The 21,837-nt window shown below is 50.2% G+C and overlaps 2 protein-coding genes across 12 annotated transcripts in view; both read right to left on the reverse strand.

Annotated features, from left to right (window-relative positions):
• Nucleotides 1-7,259: 7,259 nt before the first annotated feature.
• Nucleotides 7,260-14,239, reverse strand: OTX1 (orthodenticle homeobox 1). 2 transcript variants are annotated; one of them, XM_073896869.1, is made up of 6 exons: nucleotides 14,130-14,239; nucleotides 13,704-13,772; nucleotides 12,750-12,962; nucleotides 11,893-12,099; nucleotides 10,791-10,942; nucleotides 7,260-9,533 (listed from the first exon to the last, which is right to left on the reverse strand). In XM_073896869.1, exons 4-6 carry the CDS (start codon nucleotides 11,987-11,989, stop codon nucleotides 8,718-8,720), a joined length of 1,065 nt encoding a protein of 354 aa, XP_073752970.1. In that variant the 5' UTR covers nucleotides 11,990-12,099; nucleotides 12,750-12,962; nucleotides 13,704-13,772; nucleotides 14,130-14,239; the 3' UTR covers nucleotides 7,260-8,717. The 2 variants fall into 2 exon arrangements, with proteins under 2 accessions (XP_073752970.1, XP_025723447.1); XM_025867662.2 differs by lacking the exon at nucleotides 12,750-12,962.
• A 4,398-nt stretch (nucleotides 14,240-18,637) lies between these two features.
• The window catches only part of EHBP1 (EH domain binding protein 1), a 715,801-nt gene continuing 712,601 nt past the window's right edge, over nucleotides 18,638-21,837 (reverse strand). For all 10 annotated transcript variants that reach the window (XM_073897641.1, XM_073897642.1, XM_073897643.1 and 7 more), the window contains 2 exons: nucleotides 19,828-19,942; nucleotides 18,638-19,609 (listed from right to left, as the gene is read on the reverse strand). In XM_073897641.1, the coding sequence (XP_073753742.1) occupies nucleotides 19,519-19,609; nucleotides 19,828-19,942 (206 nt within the window). In that variant the 3' untranslated portion in view covers nucleotides 18,638-19,518. The remainder of the gene's footprint in view (nucleotides 19,610-19,827; nucleotides 19,943-21,837) is intronic.

A 21,837-nucleotide genomic window follows, 5' to 3' on the forward strand; every position in this document is an offset into this window, starting at 1 on the left:
AGAATGTTCAGAGCTGCACCATTATAATTATCCCAACCTGGAAACATCACAAATGCCTATCAACAGTAGAACAGATTAATTGTAGTATATTTATACAATGGAATACTATACAGCATACAGCAATGAAAGTGAAGAAGCTACAGATACACACCATAACATGAATGAATCTTATAATTTTAAGTGGAAAAAGGTTACAAAAATAATACAATGTAATTCTATTCACATAAAATTTAAAATAGGCAAAACAAATCCATATAGTTTAGGAATGCATATCCAGTGGTTAAATTAAAAGAGAAATGCAAGAAAACAGTTACTATAAATGATAGGATAGTGGTTACTTATGGGTAGACAGAAGTGATTGTAATGGGCAAGGGATATATTCAAGCAATTCTGCAGTCCCAATATTCTTTGACCCTGGTGGTGGTGATTACAAGATGTTGATAACTATTTGATTAAATGTATATATACATTTTATGGACTTTTAAGTATATAACTTAAAAATTTAATGAACAAAATTTTGAAATGGTCTTATATTTAACAAGAGATGTAATAGTGAGAAGTCACCAGAAAGGTCTTGATTCTAAGGATGATTAAAAGAGATTAAGAAAACATGCTATTGAATTCATTCAGAACTAACTCTGAATACCACAAAGAAAAAAAGACAATTCTGTATCTGAGATGAATTACATTTTAATCTGTTTCAAGGCTGATGACTGGATTTCATTCTTTCATTTGAGACCTACCTTGTATCTGGCACTGTGCCAAGGACTTCAAGTACAGGAAAACTTAGTTCCATCCCTTAGGCTTCCCTCAGCATTAGGACCCCCATTGACTTCTCATCTCTCTTGGGATAAAAGATTTAGCTATTTTATTGATTGGAATACAATAGGGTGGGAAGACTCTTGGTTCCAAATGTACAGACACAAAGGCATGCAGGAATTGTTAGGTGCTAATATGAGTATATGATAAAGTTTCTGCCTCAACTGAGGAAATACAGGAAGAATACGGATACTAGATGTGTTCTTTTCCAAACATTAAGGATCCTGAACAAACAACCTTTATTTTTTACATCAGGGAAGAGAAAGACTGAAGAAAGAGGACAGTAGCAAGAACAGAAGCATGACCTGAGGGGTTTTTAAAAACTGAAGAAATAAAGATGCAATTTAAACAAGACTTCTGCTTTTCACTTTTCAATAAAGGAAACCTATATCTATAAAGTGATGTGATTTCTCTTACCCAACTTGTTAACCCATTTTTAAATTTCCAGATTTAGCTCTGAAAAAATAAAATTTACCCTTAAAAAGACAGGATTTGCTATCAGATTTTAAAAATTAAGCTACAAACTTCAAAACTTGAAAAGAGTAGTTCCCAAGTTAGTATAGTTAGAATATAAGATTCCAAATATCTGTTTACAAACAAATTAAGCCTCACACACGGAGCCATTAATCTAATCTCAACTCCTTATCTGCTTTACATAGCTTTCCCTGGTTAAAACTCTTATAACATGGCAAAGCAATATTCTAAGGAGCAAAAAAGATTTGGTCAAGAACAAAAAACACCACTCATAAACATGAACCAGCCAGGAAGGAATTTTAAAATTACTCAGAAATGAACTAGTAAGGAATTAAAAATTAATAAGAAATTAAAAGAGTAGATAGACCTGGTCTCAGACCAGTACTCTCAGTTAATGCTCTATTAAAATCTTTCTGAACACTCATAAAAATTAGATTGAAGTGATGCCCAGAAACATAAAGGTAATAATGTCCCAGGAAATAATTCTCAGTTATCAAAGCTCAAATTTTGTAACTCGAACTTAGATAAAGCATGTTTTGTTGATAATCTGGTAACTGGACTGTCAAGTGATCTGGTGGTTTCTTAAAAATTAATGTTTGCTAACATACTGAAAATTTTAGGTAGCTTTTATAGCAAAAGAACATGGGATCTGAAGACCTGAGTACCGAGTTTTGCCACCTATCAATTATGTAACCTTGAGTAAATAATCAAACCTCTCTGAGGCTCACACTAACTAATCTTGCAAGACTTGAGAGCAGATAAAGAAAATAATATACGCAAATAATACTATAGGAGCTCCAAAAGTATGGGAAACTCAGTTTTCTTAACATACTCAAAAACTACTTTCAGCAAATACATATTTTTATTCCCTTTTTATTATGAAAAAATATGTAAATATACAAAAGTATAGTATAATGAGTTATATGTATTCTCACTTAGTTAGCTTCAACAATTACCGACTCGTGGCTAATCTGGTTTTATCTATATTCCACTCATTCCTTCTCTTCCTCTATTATTTTGAAGCAAGTCCCAGACATCGTATCATTAACATACTAAGACCTAAACTCCAATGGCTTCTCTCAGTGGGTGTACAGGTATATGAAGTCAAACAGATAGGTCTGAGAGAGGAATATGGATTTGAGGGTCACTAGGAATGAAATCAAGAGTTGAAGCTGTTGCTATGTGTGGAGGTCAAATATCCATGCTTCAGAAACAAGAAGATAGGTATTTTTGGTGCTCCTTCATTAAAAACATAGACATAAAGCACAATTCTTACATCAAAAAAGAAACCCTACAGATTTTCAAAGGCCTATAGAACTTCTATATACTATGATTGTAATTGTTCTTCTGCCTTAAAAAGTTGTCTTTATATGTTAATAGTCACTATTCTAAAGGATTTAACAAAATCCCTGAAACATAACTTGACATAATTTATGTAACAGATTTACACACTGCTATTGTAACCAACTCCAAATCTACTTTTCAAAGTATTTCAAAACATGCTGCTCCATGTAAATTTTCTTTTCCCTTTAAAGTATATGTGTTTTACACTTTCTTTTCCATGTATATTTCACAATAAAAAATTTTTAAGTAAACTTTAAAAAGAAAATTTGATTCCTACATTTAAATAGCTATGACAGACGATGGTATATCTTATAAGCATTCAGAGCTTTGAACATACATGAGAATATTTGCATACTAAAAATATTTTATAAGCTCTTTAGACACGTTGTTGAATCAGAGGCCATTTATTCCTACAGTTTCATTAATTTTATGCCAACTATCAAAATTAGTTATGATTTATTTATACTCCACTTCAATCCTGAAAAAATTGTGACTCAAGTTCCTTAAATCCTAGTTTTACAATCCACTTTAAAAGAATTTCTAAAATTTTCTAAAATAGTTTCATAAGCTGTTCTATAAAGATTAACCTCTGAAAAATGAAGTATTTAGGACTTTTGGAATGAAATGGAACTTTGTGTCTTTGATATTAGCCACCAAGTAAATTATCCAAAGGGGATAGGAGGTGTACAATTTTTAGAAACACAACAGATTGTCAATGTTTAAATTTTGATGGGTCACCACTGATTAAATCGAGTTAAGTCCTATTTGATTAGAAAGAACTCCAAAATATTTTAAAGCATATCCTTGTCTCTGAATAATCCTAGAAACCTGAATGTACATTTTCATAATTAGAGGAATATGCATGTTCATTGTGAGCATACCACACACTTCTGTGCTTTGTTTTTTCCTAAGAAAAAAATCAGATATATTAAAAGCAGTTTCAACTTTGGCTATATTATGCAACTGCCATTTCACCTAAGTTACTGAAGAATTTTTGGAAAATATTTTTGATTTTCAAAAGCTTTTGAAAGACTGCACCTAATGTGTTTTAAGTAAAATCCAACTCATTTTCAAAGCATGATTAAACAATCATTAGGTCAAAATGGCATGGTCCCCTCCCTCACAAAACAATCCAATTCTTTCTTCAGGTATCAGTAAATAGCAACAGGATGATTAAGGCATAATTGCTTTTTCAGGAACAATTTACTAAAAATAAAGCCAAAAAGCCAAAAATAAAGCCTCTCCTTCTCAAAAAGAGTATATTCCAGACACCCATTTAAACAGGTTCTTTCTTAAAGATAATGGAGATGTTTTCTTGTTGTCAAATAAGAAATACATTGTTATTATTTCGTATTCACCTTTTAGTTGGTTTTTACTTTAAGATTTATATTGTTGAATAAAATATTCCTCAGTTAAACCTAAGGAGTTTTTTTTTTCAGTCTCGTTTTAGATATTAAAATGTATGGGGGAAGGGAAAGTGTGGAAAATATAGAATAACTTGTTGAGAATTTGATCGGTTTTCAATTAAGGAATTTTATAAAGATATCTTGTTGCTGTTCTTAAATTAATTCTGCATCAGAAGCCAAGTGATTTTTTTGGTTTTGAATAGTAATGATACAGATTTTCTTTACCAATAATGTATATATTAACTACATTTAATATATCAGATACATTTTATTTCTGTATCTAAAGAAAACCTTAGTGCCTGTTAATGCTTAATAACATCAGTAACAATTCTGCCAGTGAATTTCTCATTTATTTTCACAATCGAAAAAAGTTTGTGAACCTGCTATTTTGAACAAAATATATGAAAAAACCTAGTAATTTTCTTTTGACACAATAAATGAAACCACTGCTTTTTGCTCTCAATAATGTAGCAGACACGAATTTGTTGACATTGTCTTTTTACCTGTTTTTCCTACCGCGTTAATAACTCTCTAGCTTTAAGGATTCCCCCCCAAAAAATGTTTTCACCATCTAAGAAAATGTCTCCATATACTCTCAGTAGCTACTGAATACTGAAAAGTTCTACAACAAACGAGGTTACTTTACTGAATCTTTTCAGAGCTTCAGTAAATTAATGCGGTTCTCCTGGGATGGTTTTAAGTTTTAAAATTCCTTAAAAATCACAAATATGAGTTATCTTTACCCACACGGCACCTCGCACATGTTCACGTTAAGGGTAAACTTTTTTGCCTCTGGGGTTCGAGGAGAGAATACACGCTATGGGTAAAAAACACGAAGATTTCGTTGAGCACGCCACGAAAAAAACTGTTGACATCTTAACATTGCTAAATGTTCTGAAGTTGCTAAATCTCCTTAAGTTGCTTCACTTCAGTCACGAACACCAAAACCCAAACCAGACAAACCTCTCTCCCCCGGGAGAAGGGCGAAGGGCGAGCTGAGGGCGGCTCTGCCCATTAACAGGTGGCCGGCCGGGAGGGGTTTGGCGCTCCCGCCGCCGCCGCCGCCGCCGCCACTGCTGCCTCCCGAGGACGCTCCGCTCGCGAGGGCGCCCTCACCTCACTGGGCCTGGCCACCTCCGGCCGCCCCCACGCCGGCCAAGCACTCACCCTGCTCCCCCCAGCTCCCGCGTCCCGGTGGCCTGCGGTGCCCCAGCGCCTTCGGGTTCCTGGTTTCCACCCGGCGCCATGGGGCCTCGGCACAGGCGGGGAGGCCCTGGGAAAAGCACGTGCCTGTTTTCGAAGCTTCGTCCCCCGGGCGGGAACTCCCGCCGGGCCTCCGTGCGCCTGGCCACCGGTTCCCGTCTGCCGAAGTACGCAGGCGCCGAAGCTTCTAGACGCCGCCGAGTGGCCGGGCCGCGGGGACACGTCAGACCTACCCACCAGCAACCGCGGCACAAAGTGTGAAGTTCTGGAACGTCCCAGGCCAAGAGGGACAAACTAACAAATGCGACGAAACTGAGGCCCAGGGGTTTGAGTACCTTGCTCCGGAGGCCACACTGTTGTCCGAGCAGGCGCAAAGCCGGGTCTCCTGGTTTCTTTCCACCGAACAGCCAAGAGGACCGCTAGGCGCCCCCCCAGAACCCGCCTCAGAGCTGCGGGTGGGGGCAGCCTAGCACCTGGGCCTCTAGCGGCACTGGCAGCTGCCGCGTGAGGCAGAGCGGCCCCGGGGCGGGACGGGCAGGGTCGGCTGAGGAGAGCGCCTGGGAAGCCCTCCAGCAGTGGTGCCCAGGCCCGTGCAGCGCGGTCTGGAAGCCTCTTGGCTCTGGCCACCGGCCCGGCCTCTCCGGCACGTGCGGGCCCCGCACCCGAGGGGCCACGGCGCTCCCCGGGCGGGTCGGCCTTGGCTCCGCCTTTAACTGGAGGCGCTGCCCAAGGCGGAGCCCGCGCGGGGGCGGCCCAGCACTGCGGTCGGGGGTCTTCCTCCCGGGGCGGCGCCGGCTGGCCGGGCTCGGCGGGGCCCGGGCTGCGCCCTCCCGCGGGCCTTTGCTGAATCGGGGATAATGGGTTTGCTGAAGTGGGAAGGCGCAATGCGCCCGAGCCGGGCTTACGGAGTCCAGGGGGAGGACGCGGCCGAAAAGGCTTTTCTACCACTGGAGCTCGCAGCCCTAAGACCTTGCTCCGCGTGGGACCCTGAGGGAGGGGTCGTTCTCCAAACCCGGCCTCACGTTGTGTTCTCAGGTCTCACACGGAATAAAAAGAATAGGGTGTGTTGGTCACTTCGCAGGAAACTTTTCGTTGTTTCCTTATTTCCTTCCCGCCCGTGGACAAGTTGAACAGCTTCTCGGCCTTCCACCCAGGAGATTTCAGGCCAAACAATCTGGACAGCTCCGGCTCTGGGTTTTCTGGAGGAATCACCCCATCCCTTCCCCACCTCCTTCCTGGTCTTCTCTCAGGGCAAGATGGAACCGTCCTTTCCGACCCCCTGCTGCAAGTGGGGAGTCTTCTTCCCCTGCCAAAGTGAACTGCGTCCTTGTCGACTTTTATAGATTTTATGTTTGCGCTTTAAAGAAACTTCACCATAAGCAAAAGATAACTTGGCTACTTCTGGCAAGGGCCTGAGGGTTTAGAGGGACATCTTAGCACGTGGAAGGAATGACTCGGATCCCCTAGCCGCCGTGAAGCCACCCGGGACAGCTCAGCAGAAAGGAAGGTTGTCTGCTGCCAACATGCAGGACACGGATCGGTTTTTTGTCGTTTTGTTTTCTTTTCCTTTTTGGCTCAGCTCTGAGAGCATTACAGAGCTATCCTTTCCCGCCTCCGACCCTCTTCCCCTCCCCCTCTTCTGTCTGATGCAGGCAATTAGGGTGAAGAAATCAGTGCCAGGTTCCTGCCTCTGAAGAGAAAGGAATTGCTTCGGGAATTGAGTCCTGACACCTGTCTCTGTCCTGGATGGCGAGAGGGGATGCGGGGTCAAAATGCCTGGGGGAAGAGGCCAAGCTGACCGGGAGGGTAGGACACTCCCTCAGAGAACGTTCTCTCAAGACTCCTCTTGCCACGTCCTCCCTCCCTACCGTTTGGCCTCCTGCTTCACACAGGTCATTAACACGCGGGGGTATTAACGCGGGAGTTTCCCTCCTTTTAGGCTCCCCGAGACCAGGACCTGGGGCTGGAATCAGAAGAGCGACACTGACAAGCCGTTCATTAATTTGCATTTATTTTCGGGAAATAATGTAGATAAAGGGGGAGGAGGGGGACTGCCTTACATTTCAAACAAGTAATTTGTGATCTTCACATCGGACAAATCAAATTTACAAATTACTTTCCCACCTACTGGACGAAAAGGCCAAAGCCAAAATTCATACACAGGCGCGGGCTCTCCGCAGATTTCGGAGAATGAAGGTGCACTAAAAACTCACTAGACAAAACAGGGTTGTTTAAAAAGAGAGAAGCCGACAGAGGAATTGGAACTGGGGTTTGGGGCCTGGATGGGTTTGTTTGTTTTTCCATAATGCCGCATTTTTATTTATTTGTTTTCTTTTGTGATTGGTCTCTAAACCGGAACTGCGACTCTGTGCTTGGACCTGATGAAGGGCTCAGTCCTACGTCCCCGCCCAGCCTAGCCCCCTCACTCGTACCCTGACTTGGCTGTTTCCTCCAGACTCTCAGACCCTCCCGACCCTCCGCGCCCAGCTTCCTGGAACCAAAAGGTTCTCTTTAATAAATACACAGAGGGAGAAGGTGTGAGAGGGCAGGTCAGCTTTGCAACAACTGAAAAAATAAAAGCGCCATCGTTTAAGGAAGAGAGGAAGGGGGAGAGGGAAAATATTTTTTGCTTTTGTTTTATATATATGTGTGTATATATATGTATATATATGCTGTATATATCTTAAAGTTCTATTTCCTGGGCGCTAAGACGAGATATGTTCAGTTCAACCAATAGCAACTAAAAAGTTTAAGTGGTCCCTGTAACGGACCGGACTATGTACAGCATTCCCGCCGAGGCGGAAGCTTGAGCCAGTTCTACGCCGGGCGGGGCTGTGCGCGAGAGGCTAGGGGCGCGCTCCTCCCTCGGGCCTTGTCCCCGCGCACCCTGCTGGGGAGGAGAAAACGCCGGGAAGGTCAGGCCTGCAGGCGGGGAGCAGGGGCGAGGGCCTCTGAAGGAGCGGTAGTCTGCAAGCGAGAAACACTTAGTGGTTGTTTTGATTTGGGGTGGAGTGTGGGTGCACTCCAATGGGCAGACACATGCCAGTTAGGGACTCCAGTGTCCAGAAAGAATAAATAAAAGTATAGGTAGGGCTCAAACAGCGAGTCAGAGCAAAGAGCCTCCGAAGTCTGCAAGTGCATAATAACTGCCCAGAAAGACTGGAGGAGAGTGGCTTAGGAGTTCGTTAGGGGTTGAGGAGGAGAGCACACAGCCCTCCCCATATAGAACTTGCGGGCCAAGCCGAGGCACCGGTCCCTTCATCCAAGGGTTGGGCGGGTCTGCACATCCCCCAAACAAGTGGCAGAAAGATGAGGGCGGCAGTGCAGGCAAAGGGCATCTTTTAGGGGCATGAAAATTCAGGTCTGCAGAAGCCGAGGCGAAGGCGGGCGGTGGCAGCAGCAGCAACAGGACGGGGACCACGGAGGGCGCAGGTAGTTGAGTTTCTTCTCCTCTTCCTTCCACTCCTGGCCTCACAAGACCTGGAACCGCCATGAGGCTTGGTCCTTATAGTCCAGACAGTCGGGCGAATTGAAGTTGAGTTTCCAAGCGGAGGAAGCAGCGGCGGCACCAGGCTCCTTGTAATCCAAGCAGTCGGCAGAGTTGAAGGCGAGCCCCGAGCCGCCGTAGCCCTGGTGGTGGTGGTGGTGATGATGGTGATGGTGGCCTGAGGACTGGCTCAACGGGTGGTGCGCATGCGGATGGTGGTGGTGGTGGCCGGCCATCGAGGAGGGTGCCATAGGGCTGAGCTGGTGCGGATGGTGATGCGAGTGCATGGGCGCTAGATATGAGCTGCAGTCCACGCCGCCAAAGTAGGAAGAGGAGGGCGCAGGGTAGCCCTGCCCGTAGCTGCCGCCCTGGCTGTAGGACATGGGGTAAGAGGCTGCGGCCGAGGCGGCGCCTGCAACCGAGCGCTGCATGCACGATGCGTTGCTAGGCGCGGCCAACGGCTCGGGCACTGACACCGACGCGGGCGCTGAGCCCGGCGAGATGGAGGCCGGACTCCAGATGGATGAAGCAGCCGGCGTACTCAACGACGACGGGACTGCCACCGCCGGGTTCCCGGCCAGGCCTGCAGCCGCTGCCGCCACTGGGTTGGCGGAGGCGCTGGAGCCCGAGCTGGAGGATGAGGCGGAGCTGGACACAGCGGGCGGCGTGAACTGGCCGCTGCTTTCCGAGCCCGAGCTCTCCCGCACGGGGGACGACTTCTTCTTGGCTGGGCGGCTCTTGGTCCCGCTCCCGCTTTGCTGCTGCTGGCGGCATTTGGCACGGCGGTTCTTGAACCAGACCTGCAGCGGGCCGAGTGGGGAAGAGGGTGTCAGGAGGTGGGGGGGAGAGCTGAGCTTGCTATTCCCCCGCCTCTTGTACCCACTACCCGGCCTAGGGTCTCTCATCCCTCTCCTACCAGGGCCTCCGCCCCTCCCCATCTCCGGCCAGGCCAGCCCACGTCCCAGTGGTCCCAGCTCCTCCACCCTCCCCCGTTCCTCTGACCAAAGATCTTCCTCTGGCAAACAGGGATGTGCACCTCTCCACCCCCAGCGCAGCTCTGCCCTAGGGCGGAACATTTGCGTCTGTCCAGCCAGAAGTTCAGCCATCTCTAAACTGCTGCTGCTGGCTGCTTCCCAACAGCGTCGTGTATGTTTGGAGGCTCTGTATTCTATGACTAGAGCTGAGGAAACTGCGGAGAGGCATCAAGGAGACCGCAGAGAGTGGGGCAGTCACCAAGTCCAAAGTGGGAGCCATTCGGCCCCAGAAGCACCCCCCCCCCCCGTGGGCAAGGCGAGAATTTGAATGGACGCAGAAGCAAGGCCAGGAGGCCGAACAGAGGCAGTACACTTGGGGGACTGGTGAAGGAAGCCTGAGCAGAATTTCGTTGGGCTTCTTGGCTCCAAGTGGGGAACCAAATGGGGCAAAGTTCTCAACATTCCAGGTTCTTTCTCGGGCCTCGGGGGAAAGAAGACGAGATAAAAGGCCCTTCAGGAGAGTTCTGAGTTGTAATCCAAACAGTATTTTTATCGCAAAAACCAGAAACAGCAAAGCCGGTAGCCGGGTTTTGCGTTCAGCATCCTCCCTGGGCAAAGGAGCGTCTAATCACACCGGCGCCACCCACAGAGTGCACTCCGACAGGGCACCAGGCTCTGGCCAAGCTCCACTCTTCCATTTCCAGGATCCCCCGGATGCAAGGCAAGAGCGGGGGCAGATTTCAAGACCCCGAAGGAAACTGCCAAATCCTGGAATGGCCGAAGAAGCAGGGGCAAGCGTCAGGCCCTCTAGGCACTTTACTTTTGGGAGCCTCGCTTGCCCTCCCGAAATCCTAAAAAAGACTTTCAATACCGAAGGCGCCCTGGGACCAAGGGGCCGAATCCAGGGCTCTAAGCTAGTTACTTTAACTTTGCCCCTCTCCCAGGCCCGGGCTGAGCGCTAGGGGGAGTCTGAGAGGGGCTGCCCAGTCTGCAGGCCCGCCCCACACCACACCACCCTTCCCAGGCCCTCTCCAACCAGCCCCAGGGCCCCTACCCTGACCCCGGAGCCCTGGGCACGCGCACCTGGACTCTGGACTCTGGCAGGTTGATCTTGAGCGCCACCTCCTCGCGCATGAAGATGTCAGGGTAGCGAGTCTTGGCGAAGAGCGCCTCGAGCACGTCCAGCTGCGAGCGTGTAAAGGTGGTGCGCTCCCGCCTCTGCTTCCGCGGGGTGGCTGAGGGGACACGCGGGGGCGCCTCGGGTCAGCGGTGGCCACGCGGACCCACACTAGAGGACGCAGACAGGCCCCTGCCGGGCCCTGTGCGAGGCCGTTGCAAAAGAAAGCCGAGCTCCAAGCGAAAGAAAACCCCCGGAAGGCCGAGCCTGAGAGGCCACAGGTGGGAGAAAGTGCATGTGTGCAACTGGGAACCAGTGTCTTCAAGACTCTAGAGTTGCCCCCTTCCCTGCCTCTTGGAGGTTAAGAAAGGAGAAGTTATACAATCTCCCTTCTTTCACCACCCCCCCCCAACACATCCCCTGGCTGGAGGATGGGGAAGGGGTGCGCAGAAACACCACCTGGAAAACACTTTCCGAGGGAATAAATGGAGGTGAAGGAGTGGGTGCTAGGAAAAAAAAAAAAAAAAGCTGGGATTCGGCTCAAGCCTTCCACATCCGCAGTGCAAAAGTTGGTGCAGACCACCGACGTATAGGACAATTTAATTAGGGAGGAAGAATCCGTCTTCTCCATCTCAGCCAGTCATTTCCATAAGGAAATCTTGGCCCTTCCTGTCAGGGCCTAGAGAGTGTCCAGATTTCCTCATTCAGTATTGGGGGGAAAGGAACAGACACACACAAAGACACACACACACCCACACACACACCCCAAAAACACCACCCATGAGAAATGAATCCGTGGGTCAATGTGTCCTGTGCCGCTGGTGGGACCACAATGAGAGACAGGTTGCCCGTGTGGTCAGGCTGGGAGGACATACCTTGCATCACATCACTGGCCTGGCCCACCTCACCCACCCGCGGCTGTCCTGTGAGCCTGCAACATGCGGTGCTTTGTAGGCAGACTAGCCAACCGGCTCCCTGGGCCTGCTCAGCCACAAAATGTGTGCTCAAACTCAAGAGTCTGGGGGTCCCCAAGATTTGCAGGGGCTGGGGGTGGGGACCGGTGCTCACCCGGGTAGCCCACGGAAGGATGCAGGAGGTCCATGGCTGGCCCGGCCAGGCCCAGCCCGTTCATGCCATATGGGGGTTGTTTGAGGTAAGACATCATGCTAACAGCCGGGTGGAGGCGCCCGGACGGATCCAGGGGGCCTGGGCCAGGCGCAGTGCGGGGCTCCCACTGCGCAGTCTTTCAAGCTCTGTTGCGTCTTGGGGCCCGGCCTATGGAGACAGGAGACACATGTAAACAGTGATTGGGAGCCATCTCGGCTACCTGGTCTTGGTGGAGGCAAGGAGCCTCGGGATGGGGAGGGAACGCAGGCTTATGGAACTTTGCAGGGCGGTCAACTCGGCTCTACAAGGCCTTAGCCCAAAGACGGAAGCTTCTTTGAAAAGTAAGCTTTTCTGGATCGTCATCGCCTCTTTTCAGGCTTGGAATGGATAAAAGACACTCGAAGGGTGTCACTAGGAGTGAGGAGAGATTAAAAAGCAGGGCCAAGCTGGAAAGGTGAGAGCCTGAAACAACGTGGAGTGTACAAGGTCCCAAGTCTAGGCAAAATTCTGGTCCGGTAGGAGCCGGCCTCAATAATACTGCAAAAGCAAACGTTTACTCGGCGCCAGTGAGGCAGGCTGTCCAGGGCATGAGGGGTTGTTTCGTTTTGTTTTTGAAAGCGGGACAAAAAGGTAGAGACTCGGAGAGCTAAGGTGAGGCACTGCGGGGGGGCTAGCAGCACCTGGGCCTCTCTGGGAGGCCTTGCCCACTTAGGAGAGTAGATTCCTTCCAAGGTCTCTGCCACTGGGTCTGGGCCCCAGAGCCCACAGCCACCCCTCCAGTTAACTTCTCAGTGCCCAGCCGCTGAAAGATTGCTCACCGGGAATCCCACCACACCTGAACCGCAGTTACAGGCCCAGGGCCCGCAGAGGCGGCCAGAAGACGCAGAAGGGGCCACGGTAGAGGTGGCGGCTCTAAGACGCGGCGGGAGGTCAGGGGCGCCTCGCCACGGCCGCAGGCCCTTCTTCGCGAACGCGAGCGGGTCCTTCCTTCTGCCGGGTCCTGGCTGCGGACAATGTCGTCCCGGCGGAGGCTGAAAGGTGACCCGCCCAGCGCCCCAAAGGGTCTCACAGATTTGGGAGGCCTCAGTGCAGCGTTCCATGTGCGCCCCACCTATCCTCCTAGATGAACCCGCAGCCCCAGGGCCCTATCGAGACTAGACAACTAGGCCTCGGCAGCGTAGCTCGCGCTGACCCGGGCTGGAAGGTCGAAGCCTCGCTTCCCCGGTTGCCTCCAACCTGAGGCGCTATTCCCAGGGGTAGGAAGTGGAGCTGGGGGGAGTGCGGCTGGGGCCCCAGAGGACCTGTCGCTTCACCCCGCGTCGCGGGAATTCAAAGCAGGCCCGGGCTAGGGAGTTCAGGGAGAGCAGTTAGAACTAAAAAAGTCTCCCGCTCCTATCCTCCAGGACGCAGGGTCTGGGCTGGGGGAACACAGTTTGCAGGGAAGGGGACGAAAGGGAAAGAGCCAGGGCTCGAGGGCCGAAAGAGAACTGGACGTCAAGCCGTGGCGCCTCTGCTAGGCTGCAGCGTGAGTTTTCAAAGACTTTCTTCAAACTTAGCACTTCGGCTCGGTGACTTCGGAGGAGGCGGGGGAGGGGGCGCGGGGCCCAAGCAGAGATCTGGGGTCTCCCGCGCACCAAGAGGGGAGCGAGGCCGCCCCCCAGCCCCGCCCACCTGCCGGGGACCTGGGAAGCGGGGACCCGTTTGAGGAAGGGGAGTTAAGAACGACCAACGCACTCCCGGAGTCCAGGGCGGCCCCACGGCTTTCTCCTTACCTGCCCTCAGCTGCCGGGGCGGCTCACCATCTACCTCGCGCCCTCACACAGACCCGCGGGACAGCCAACCTGCAAAACAGAGCGGCACAGGAATTACTCGCCGGGCCGGACGGTTAGTGTAGGATCCCCGGATTTCTTTCTTTGCCCAACTTCCCTCCTTCCTTTTCTTTCTTTCCAGTGGCTTTGTGCGTGTCCCTCCAGGTTTCACTTTATTGCACACTTTGTTTGCAAAGCCATACGCGTTCCCGAGACACTACTTCGCCCGGGACCGCGCCGAGGGGCCGCAAGGGTTGGGTGGGGGTGAAAGGGGCAGAGTGGGGAGGTGGCTCCCGGTTGCAGTTGCATTCCCGATACAACGTGGAGGCGGTGGGGGCTAGGGAAGTCCTGCAGAGGCACTTTGCAAACTAAATAAATCAAGCGATTTACCTTGTCGGAGTGGCTTGTCTTGCCGGGTTGTTTAGGTGATTGGAAATGTAGCCTGATGAAGATTGATCACCTTTCTACTGCCCTCCCCGGGTATGTGAACGCGAGGTGAGTGCGTAACGGGGCTGTGCTGCCAATCCCCGGCCCCGCGCGGGCTGAGTGACAGGGAGCCGGGCAATGGCAGCACGAGCCGGGGGTTACCTCCGCGCGCCCCCGCCCTCCTCCGCCCCCTGCACCCCGCCCTCACCGCCCGCCCGCCCCGCCCTGGTCGCGCGCTAACTCCAGGGCTTGGCTGACAAACGCCGCGCAGAGCGAGGCGAAGACAGCGAACGCTGCGCCAGAGCCCCGTCCGCAGAGGGGGACGCCGGTCTCGAGGCTGCCCCGGGGTCCCCGCCCTTCCCTCGCCCTTTCGGCGCCCGTGAGGGAGTGGCAGAGAGGAGACGAGGTGCTGGAGAACCGGTTCCCTCGCTCTCCCGCGCGCCACTCGGCTCAGCGGCCCGGCTGTGGGCTCGAGGACTTCGGAGCCGCGGGCTGGAGTGGAGGGGGCCCCCGGCCCCTCTCTCGGCGCCGCGGCCCCAGCGTCTTCTTTCACCGCGCCACCACCTGCAGACGGACGCCGCGGGCGGCTCGTGCTGGCACAGGCTACTTTGTCGAGCGCAGGAGCAGCTCTGGGTGCGCAGATCCCGCCTCGGCGCCTCGGGACTCCCGCGCCCGGGAACGGCACCCGCTGGGGAGGCACCGCCACTTACCTGCTCCTCGGCGTCTCCTGAGGTTCACAGTTCCCACGAAGGGTGTTTGCAAATCTTAAACGCTTCTTCTCAAATGTTGGAGCTCAGCGTCTCCTATCCCTTACACACACACACTCTACTTCTGAATCGAAAGATTTTAATAGGAAACTTTCTCTTTCACACTCTGTCTCTGTCTCCTTCCCGGTCTCCTTTTACGAGGGACAATCTGGCGGAAAACGTGGCCACAGACCCCTGCCCTCAATTTCTTTCTCACACACTGCAGAAGGAGCCTTCTTGGGGCTGTTTCCCCGGATTGTTCGTACTGGCGAAGCCCATTTCCCAGCCGAACAAACTTCTCAAACCCGTGTACCTGGTGGACTTTTCAGAGCGCCCCCCCCAAAAAAAGGTGTTTTCGCCCCAACCCTGAGCAAGGCGATTCTTGTAAGTGGCACCTCTTTCTGAATATTAGGCACCACTTTACTCCCTTTCGAGGAATTCCTACCCCTTTTTCCTAATCCCCCCTCCCCTCCATCCCAACAGGCGGAGTGAAAAGTTTGAACAGGAGTAAGTGTGAGGGCGAGTCAAGGAGCCGCCAGGCGCAGCGCGGTGGGGAGCGCCAGCGCAGCCGGGGCCTCGAGGTCGGGCACCGAGAGCGGACTGGGCTCTGGGCGAGGAGGAGAAGGAAGGGGGAGCCCGCTGAGTGAAAAGGGACCGCGGCCGCCGCTCATCAAAGTGCTTCCCCCTCCCCCAAGCGACACTTTCCTTTGGAGTCCGAATAAAATACGGTAACAGAATATGATGGAGGGCACACTGTTTCCTTAACTGCTTCTCAAAGGACCCGGGAGATCTTCTTAGGACCTTTAATAAGGCTTTGGTCGGTTCTTTTGTTGATCTCTCAAAATCAACTCCTTCTAATTGAAGTTGGAGCTGAAAGCGAGCTAATGTTCAAAGAAAGTGGCCGCCAGACCAACGAAATTACATTTTTTTTTTTTTGGACGATGAGGGAACATCTAATCAAAGGGGCAAAGGAGGAGGGGTGGGAGTGGGGGAGTATGAAGGAGAAAAGGAGGTTTTACAAGATCCTTCTCTGGTTCACAAAAGTCAGCGACACGGGCGCTTCTCTCCAGAACAAAGACACCGCAGCCCATTCACAAAAGGGAAAGAAAGACAGAGAGAGAGAGAGAGAGAGAGAGAGAGAGAGAGGGAGAGAGAAAACAATAAAAGAACGAGAGAAAAGGAAAAACATGAGAAAGAAAAAGCTTTAACAGGAAAAGAAACTGCGCAGAGCGCAGCGCTGACCCGGGCGGGGACACAACTTAGGCTCTCGCAGGCCCCCGCGGGGAGTAGCCCGCGAGGCCCGCGGTTCGGAGCCCCTGTGACGGTGCAGAGGTTTAAAGAAAGAAATGAAATACACCCCGCCTTCAGTTCTGGGGAAAGGCGCGGTCAGGAGGGCACTAGTTTTGGGGGGAAGACTGAGCGGGCGCCCTGGGGTGCGCTGCGGCCGCGTTTGCGTCCCCAGCCGGCGCAGCCCAGCCCAGGCCTGCGCGCTCTATGCCTGCGTATAGCCCTCTGCTGCCGGGGTGCACGCCCTAGTCCCAGCCCCGCCACCTCTCGCGCTCCTGCTTGCTCCGGGCCCTGTTTCGCCTGCAGCTGCAGCGCCCGGCCGAGGTCCCGCGCCGCGAGGTGGGGCGGCTGTGCGCGCTGGAATGTGCTCAGGCGGTCCCCAGGGCCCGCCACACGGGAGTCCGGCGCTCTCGCTTCCAGATGCTGCCACGGTCTCGGGGAAGTTGGGAGGTATCAAGTAGCACAGGTTTTTTTCCCTTCTAATGAGAGTATTTATCTAATCCCAAATTGCAGGCGAATTTTCTTAATGCTCAACCCATAAAACCCCGGGATTAAGAAAAGAAAGAGAGGGAGAGGGAGGAGTGTAGAGAGGAAGAGAGACTGAGATGAAAGTTTCTTGTACGCGTCGTGGAGGACTGAGGAGGCCGTCGCTAGGCAAACGTCCAGGTGGGAGACGCTGGGCCAGAAGCCGCGACCGTTCCAGCAACGGCCGAAGGGCGGGGAGGAAGAAGAGGGGGCATCAACGAGGGAGAGCACGTCCACCCAGCTCCAGGCCCCCGGGCCGAGGAGGGGGCGTGGGAGCTGGGCCCTGGGACCCGGATCCAGCACCCAGGTGACCTCGAGGCCGGGCCGGACTCTGGGGGACACTTGGGACAGGGGGAGGGGTTTGGCGTCGGGGTCGTGGGATCCTGGCCAGGGGCGGAAGTTCTGCACCGGCCCGCGGGCCGTGCCCAAACCAGCCGGCTGCCAACGCTCCTCCTCCTTAGCGACCCCTCAAGCCCACAGTTTCTTTAACCTGCAGCGCGGGCTTTCTGGTTCCGGGCCTCTCGGCATTCTGGCTTGCGCCTGCGCTCGGCCGGCAGCCTCTGGGCACAACGCGACGAAATGGGGACGCGGCGCCTTCGCCGCGGGCCTGACCCCACTAGTCCCGGGGGTCCGCGCTCCGCCGCCGCTGCGGGGCGTGCGGGCGCCACAGAGCAGCCCAAATGGAAACCCCGCGAGGCTCGGGACTGGGGCAGGGGGGACAGCAAGTGTGGGGCTAGGGAAGGTTTGTCACTTGACAGGTCGGGAGCGGCATGGGGAGCCGCCTCTCCGCGAGGCTCTTCGGGAGGGAGGGTTCCCCGAATCCAGCGTAAATGGGATGGTGATGCTGGCCGCCCAAGCCCCAGGCAGCTTGGGGCTGGTGATTTCGTCCGCCTGCTTCCCTGGGGTTAGAGTCGGGTTCTGAGAGCTTTCCCCAGAGAGCGGCAGCCAGCTCCGCTCCCCTGCTTGAATAAAGAGGACAAATACTCAATTTCATTTAGTTCTGATAACTTTTCAGTAACTTCTTAAAATCCTTTTCATGAAGAAATCTACCGTAGCAAGTTTTATCATTTTGAAAGACTGGCAGTTGAAGGCGGCTGCGTACTTTTGGAACGGAATTTGTGTGTGTGTGTGTGTGTGGAGATTGGTGTGTATACGTACATGTATATGTTTATGTGTGATCTAGGCTAAAGTATAAACGCTAGTGGACTGTTCTGTCTCTAGACTTGTTGAACGAGCTTTCTTTGTTTCAGACACCTCTGTAGAGGAGTGATGGCAACTACTGTAAAATCGCCAGTATTTTTCTATAGCCTAGAACTTCTTATTAAAAGTTCTCTTTCTTTCATCTCATACACACACACCTGCACACATTTACCCTCCCTGCCAACAATAACCTTCCTTTCACTTCAGCACCTACAGACTTGCATGTTATCGGAAGTCATAATTTTTCCTCATGAGTGCAACATTAACAATCGAAAATAACATGGAAAATTCATCAAGATATTAGCATTTTTTCAGTGCTGTGGAATCACAAATTTCCTCAAATCTTTAACAACAGAGATGACCCTTTACAAAAGATGATAGTTTACACTGCTTATGAAAATATGACTAATTGCTTTTCAGTTCGCATTCGTGTGTCAGCAGGGCCCCTTTGGGATGGTATAAACTTACTCAGCTCCAAATACAGCCTAGTATCCTGCTCTGCATTCAAGAGGACCATTTTTTTTCCACATGAAAAGTCTTATGGATACAGGAACTTCTCAAACCAGTGTCAAGTTTTCATTGTAAGGAAATAGCAGCAGTGGTTAAGGTAAGAAAGTTTCTGCTTTTATTGAAAATTTATATATGACTCGGTATTGTAATAAATAAACAGATAACCATTTCCACAAAAAAATGACAGTGCTATGCTAGAGAAGAAAATATTAATTGGGGGATTTACTCATAGTGGCAAGACAGACTTTTATCGATACAGAATAAATATTAACAGCATTCTTGAGCCAATGTTCAGACCCAACAAAATGTAGGAACCAAGCTAGATGTAATAAATAATTATCCAGAGAAAAAGATGGCGCATTCTCAGATGATAAGACCGTCTTTGTAAACTGATGCATGTCAATTAGGCCCATCCTCACAGCTCACCTTCAAATCACAGGACTGTCTCAGGCTACATTAAAGGGCCATACTCTAAGGAAAACAGAGAACAGGAACTCTATTATCCTTACAGTGAAATGCAAAACAACTGCAGAAAATCCCACTAGTAAATAGAACACAGTTTAATAAGTAGATTGAATATGCTCTAACTATAAAATTTAGGTAACAGAGTCAAGTGTTACATATGGCAGGACTGGAATAATCATTCATGACATTTTTCTTATCCCCCACTTACCCCCCTCCCACCATTATGCTATTAACAACAACAACAACAACAACAACAACAAAAATGTTCCAAATTTTTTTTTCCCATCAAAAACTGAGGGAAAATAATGAGGGGAAGGGTTTGCTTTTCTTTCTTCTTTGAGCACTCTCTTGAACACTCAATACCAATCACTCACAAGGTGTCTGTGCAAATTTATTTCACATGATTTCAAGGAAATGATTAACTCACACAAAAAAAATAGCCTTAAACAAAGCTCTTTTGGAGTTCTATTATCTGGAAAGGAAGGAGGAAAAGGGGTGGTGGTGGTAAAGAAGTACAATCCAGCCCCCCAAAATGTTAAAAGTTTTACATCAACAACGAGTCTGACATTTTCTGGTCTGGGGACCCAAGACTAAAATGTTGGGAGATTCTGGTCCGGCTGCTATTGAAGAACACATTTCTCTTCTTTCTTGGCCATCTTGCCTTTGTTTTGTTCCAGAGTTCGCTCCAAATGCTCATCTTCTTCTTCAGCCCTGGAAGTCAAACGGAAACAAATTTATTTTTTCTCCGTGGAGGGCAAAGCCGCACTCGCCTCTCACCTCGCAATCCGAGCCCCAGCGGGAATGAGACTCCTGGGGCCAGCGGGGGGCTGCCCCGGCCCACCCGAGACCTCCGGACTGAACTTTCCGAAAACTTCATGGCCCCTCAGCTGGCGGCGGAGACTCGACCCCCGACCCCACCGCCCACTCACTGCTTCTCCTGCGCGTCCAGGTCTCTGACGAGCGCGTCGCGCTTGTTCACCAGGGCCACCAGCTCATCCAGCAGGAGTTGCTCGCGTCGCTTCTGGGCCTCGGTCTTCTGCCAGTCTGCAGAGGACGGGAGGCTCGTTACCCACCCGCAGAGCCTCGGCACACCCTCCCCCCCTTCCCGCCTTTTCCAATTTCCTTGTATCTCTCCGCAAACCATGTTAGAGAGCCACTAGATAGTGTTTTATGGGGAGTTTGGCCGTCGTGATGAGGATTTCACCCTAAAACCCAACTTTCTAAATCTTTCCCGCAGATGGAGATGGCTACCGCTGAGCTGGAACCTGCAAAAGAGACCAGGTGTGAGCGGGTGGCCAGCCGGAGGTGCGCACCTGATTTCACCAAAGGGGGGGAGGGAGTTGGAGGCCCAGAAAAGATCGGCCGGAGGGTTGGTGGTGGGGGAAGTGGGCAAATGAGGGGGCGGGAAGCAGAGATAGGCGATAAAAATCAGTCTGAAAAGGCTAGAGAATCTGCTTGAGAACCTATCCTCCTCCCCCACCCCCATGCTCACCCCATACAGCCCATTCTTCGCTAATTTCCTCTTCGCTCTATTTTAGCAGTTGGATGTATCTCACACTGGGCGCCATATGCTTCACAATAACTTTAAAAGTAGTGAATCGGCTAATTAGCATTTTTCTTTGAAGTAAAAAATAAATTTGCTCTGCAATATTACACTGCAGCTCTCGATCGCATCACAGCCAGTTTTCTTTTGGAGAGGTTTGCTGGGTGGTTTAAAATCAAAGCACTTCTGCAAAGGAAAAATTACATACTTCTTTTTGAAACCCCACGTTAAAGGTTGGAAAATCCGATGGGCAGTGCTCTTTCCATGCATAAGGGCAGGTTTTTTGAAGGTTTTAGGACCCAATAATATATTTGCTAATCTTCGCTGGTCTGATAATTTCCTTAAGATGAGCAGCAGTTTCGTTTAATAAAAACAGGACCAAATCGAACATTTAAAGCACTTTTAAAACCAAAGCCAACTGCTCTCTGGCCAGACTGTAAGGGCTTGTAGCTGTCAATCAACCCCCAGTCTACCCCGCCTCCCTCATTAGGAAGGTAAACAATGAAAAGAAGAAGTAGATGATGAGGCAGATAGCAGAACAAATGAGGACCTAGAGGGAAACAGGACACCAGCTTTAAAAAAAAAAAAAAAAAAAAATCCAGGGCCACTGACTCATGCAGCCCCCTCCCCCAGCAAATGCACTTTCCAAAAAACAGAGAGGAGTGCAATCCTTTTGGGTTTCTCTCTTCTCTCTCCATTGCCCTGGGCAATCATGTTAAAACTCACATGGCTGGTGCTTATTCAGATAAACCTAACAATGCACACCGCTGGTTACCATGTGAATCTTCACAAACCACACAAGAATGTGCTGGTTCAAATCCCCCCGACCCCCTCCAAAGCAAAATTTATTCAAGACAGCAAACTGCTCAGCAGCTTTATGAAAGCAAATGGTGCTAGAGGGAATTCTATCTTGTATTTACAAATTAAAAATTAGATGCATCATCATGCAATATAGGTTAGAATAGCAGCAAAAAGCTAGAATGGTTTATTCAATTTTATCACTATTCCTTTCTTTATAAGCTCAAATACATACATACATATATATGAAACATGCCATGTGTTAATTAGCCACATTTGATACAAAACTCACAAAATTAGTACATTAAATAACTGGTCACATTACATTCCTATAAAAAAAGAAGTGAAATATTCTATAGCTTGAGGAGTAAAGAAACTATTACTATGTAAAGTTTTTTTCTGAATATAAGAATTTTAAAAAATAATAAAACAACAAAATTGAAGAAAAGCCATATCTATCACAATTTTGTTCTTTGGATTTAAATGCAACTGTGGTCAGGAAAGCTAGACAATTTTCTAATTTGGTTCTTGTTCTTAATCAGTCTTATTCTACACAGCAGCAAAATTAATAGACACTCCAGTTGGAAGGATCTTTAAG

This window comes from Callorhinus ursinus, unplaced genomic scaffold (assembly GCF_003265705.2).
Source record: "Callorhinus ursinus isolate GAN/ISIS: 27379988/994484 unplaced genomic scaffold, GSC_fseal_2.0 scaffold10, whole genome shotgun sequence".
Lineage (NCBI taxonomy): Eukaryota > Metazoa > Chordata > Mammalia > Carnivora > Otariidae > Callorhinus > Callorhinus ursinus.

Excerpts from the sequence above, each read along its gene's own strand:
- OTX1 (XM_025867662.2), bottom strand. The coding sequence starts at position 11,989 with ATGATGTCTTACCTCAAACAACCCCCATATGGCATGAACGGGCTGGGC. Across the intron at positions 10,943-11,892 it reads TCCTTCCGTGGGCTACCCGG|CCACCCCGCGGAAGCAGAGG; the intron begins GTGAGCACCGGT and ends GTGTCCCCTCAG. Across the intron at positions 9,534-10,790 it reads TGCCAGAGTCCAGAGTCCAG|GTCTGGTTCAAGAACCGCCG; the intron begins GTGCGCGTGCCC and ends GGCCCGCTGCAG.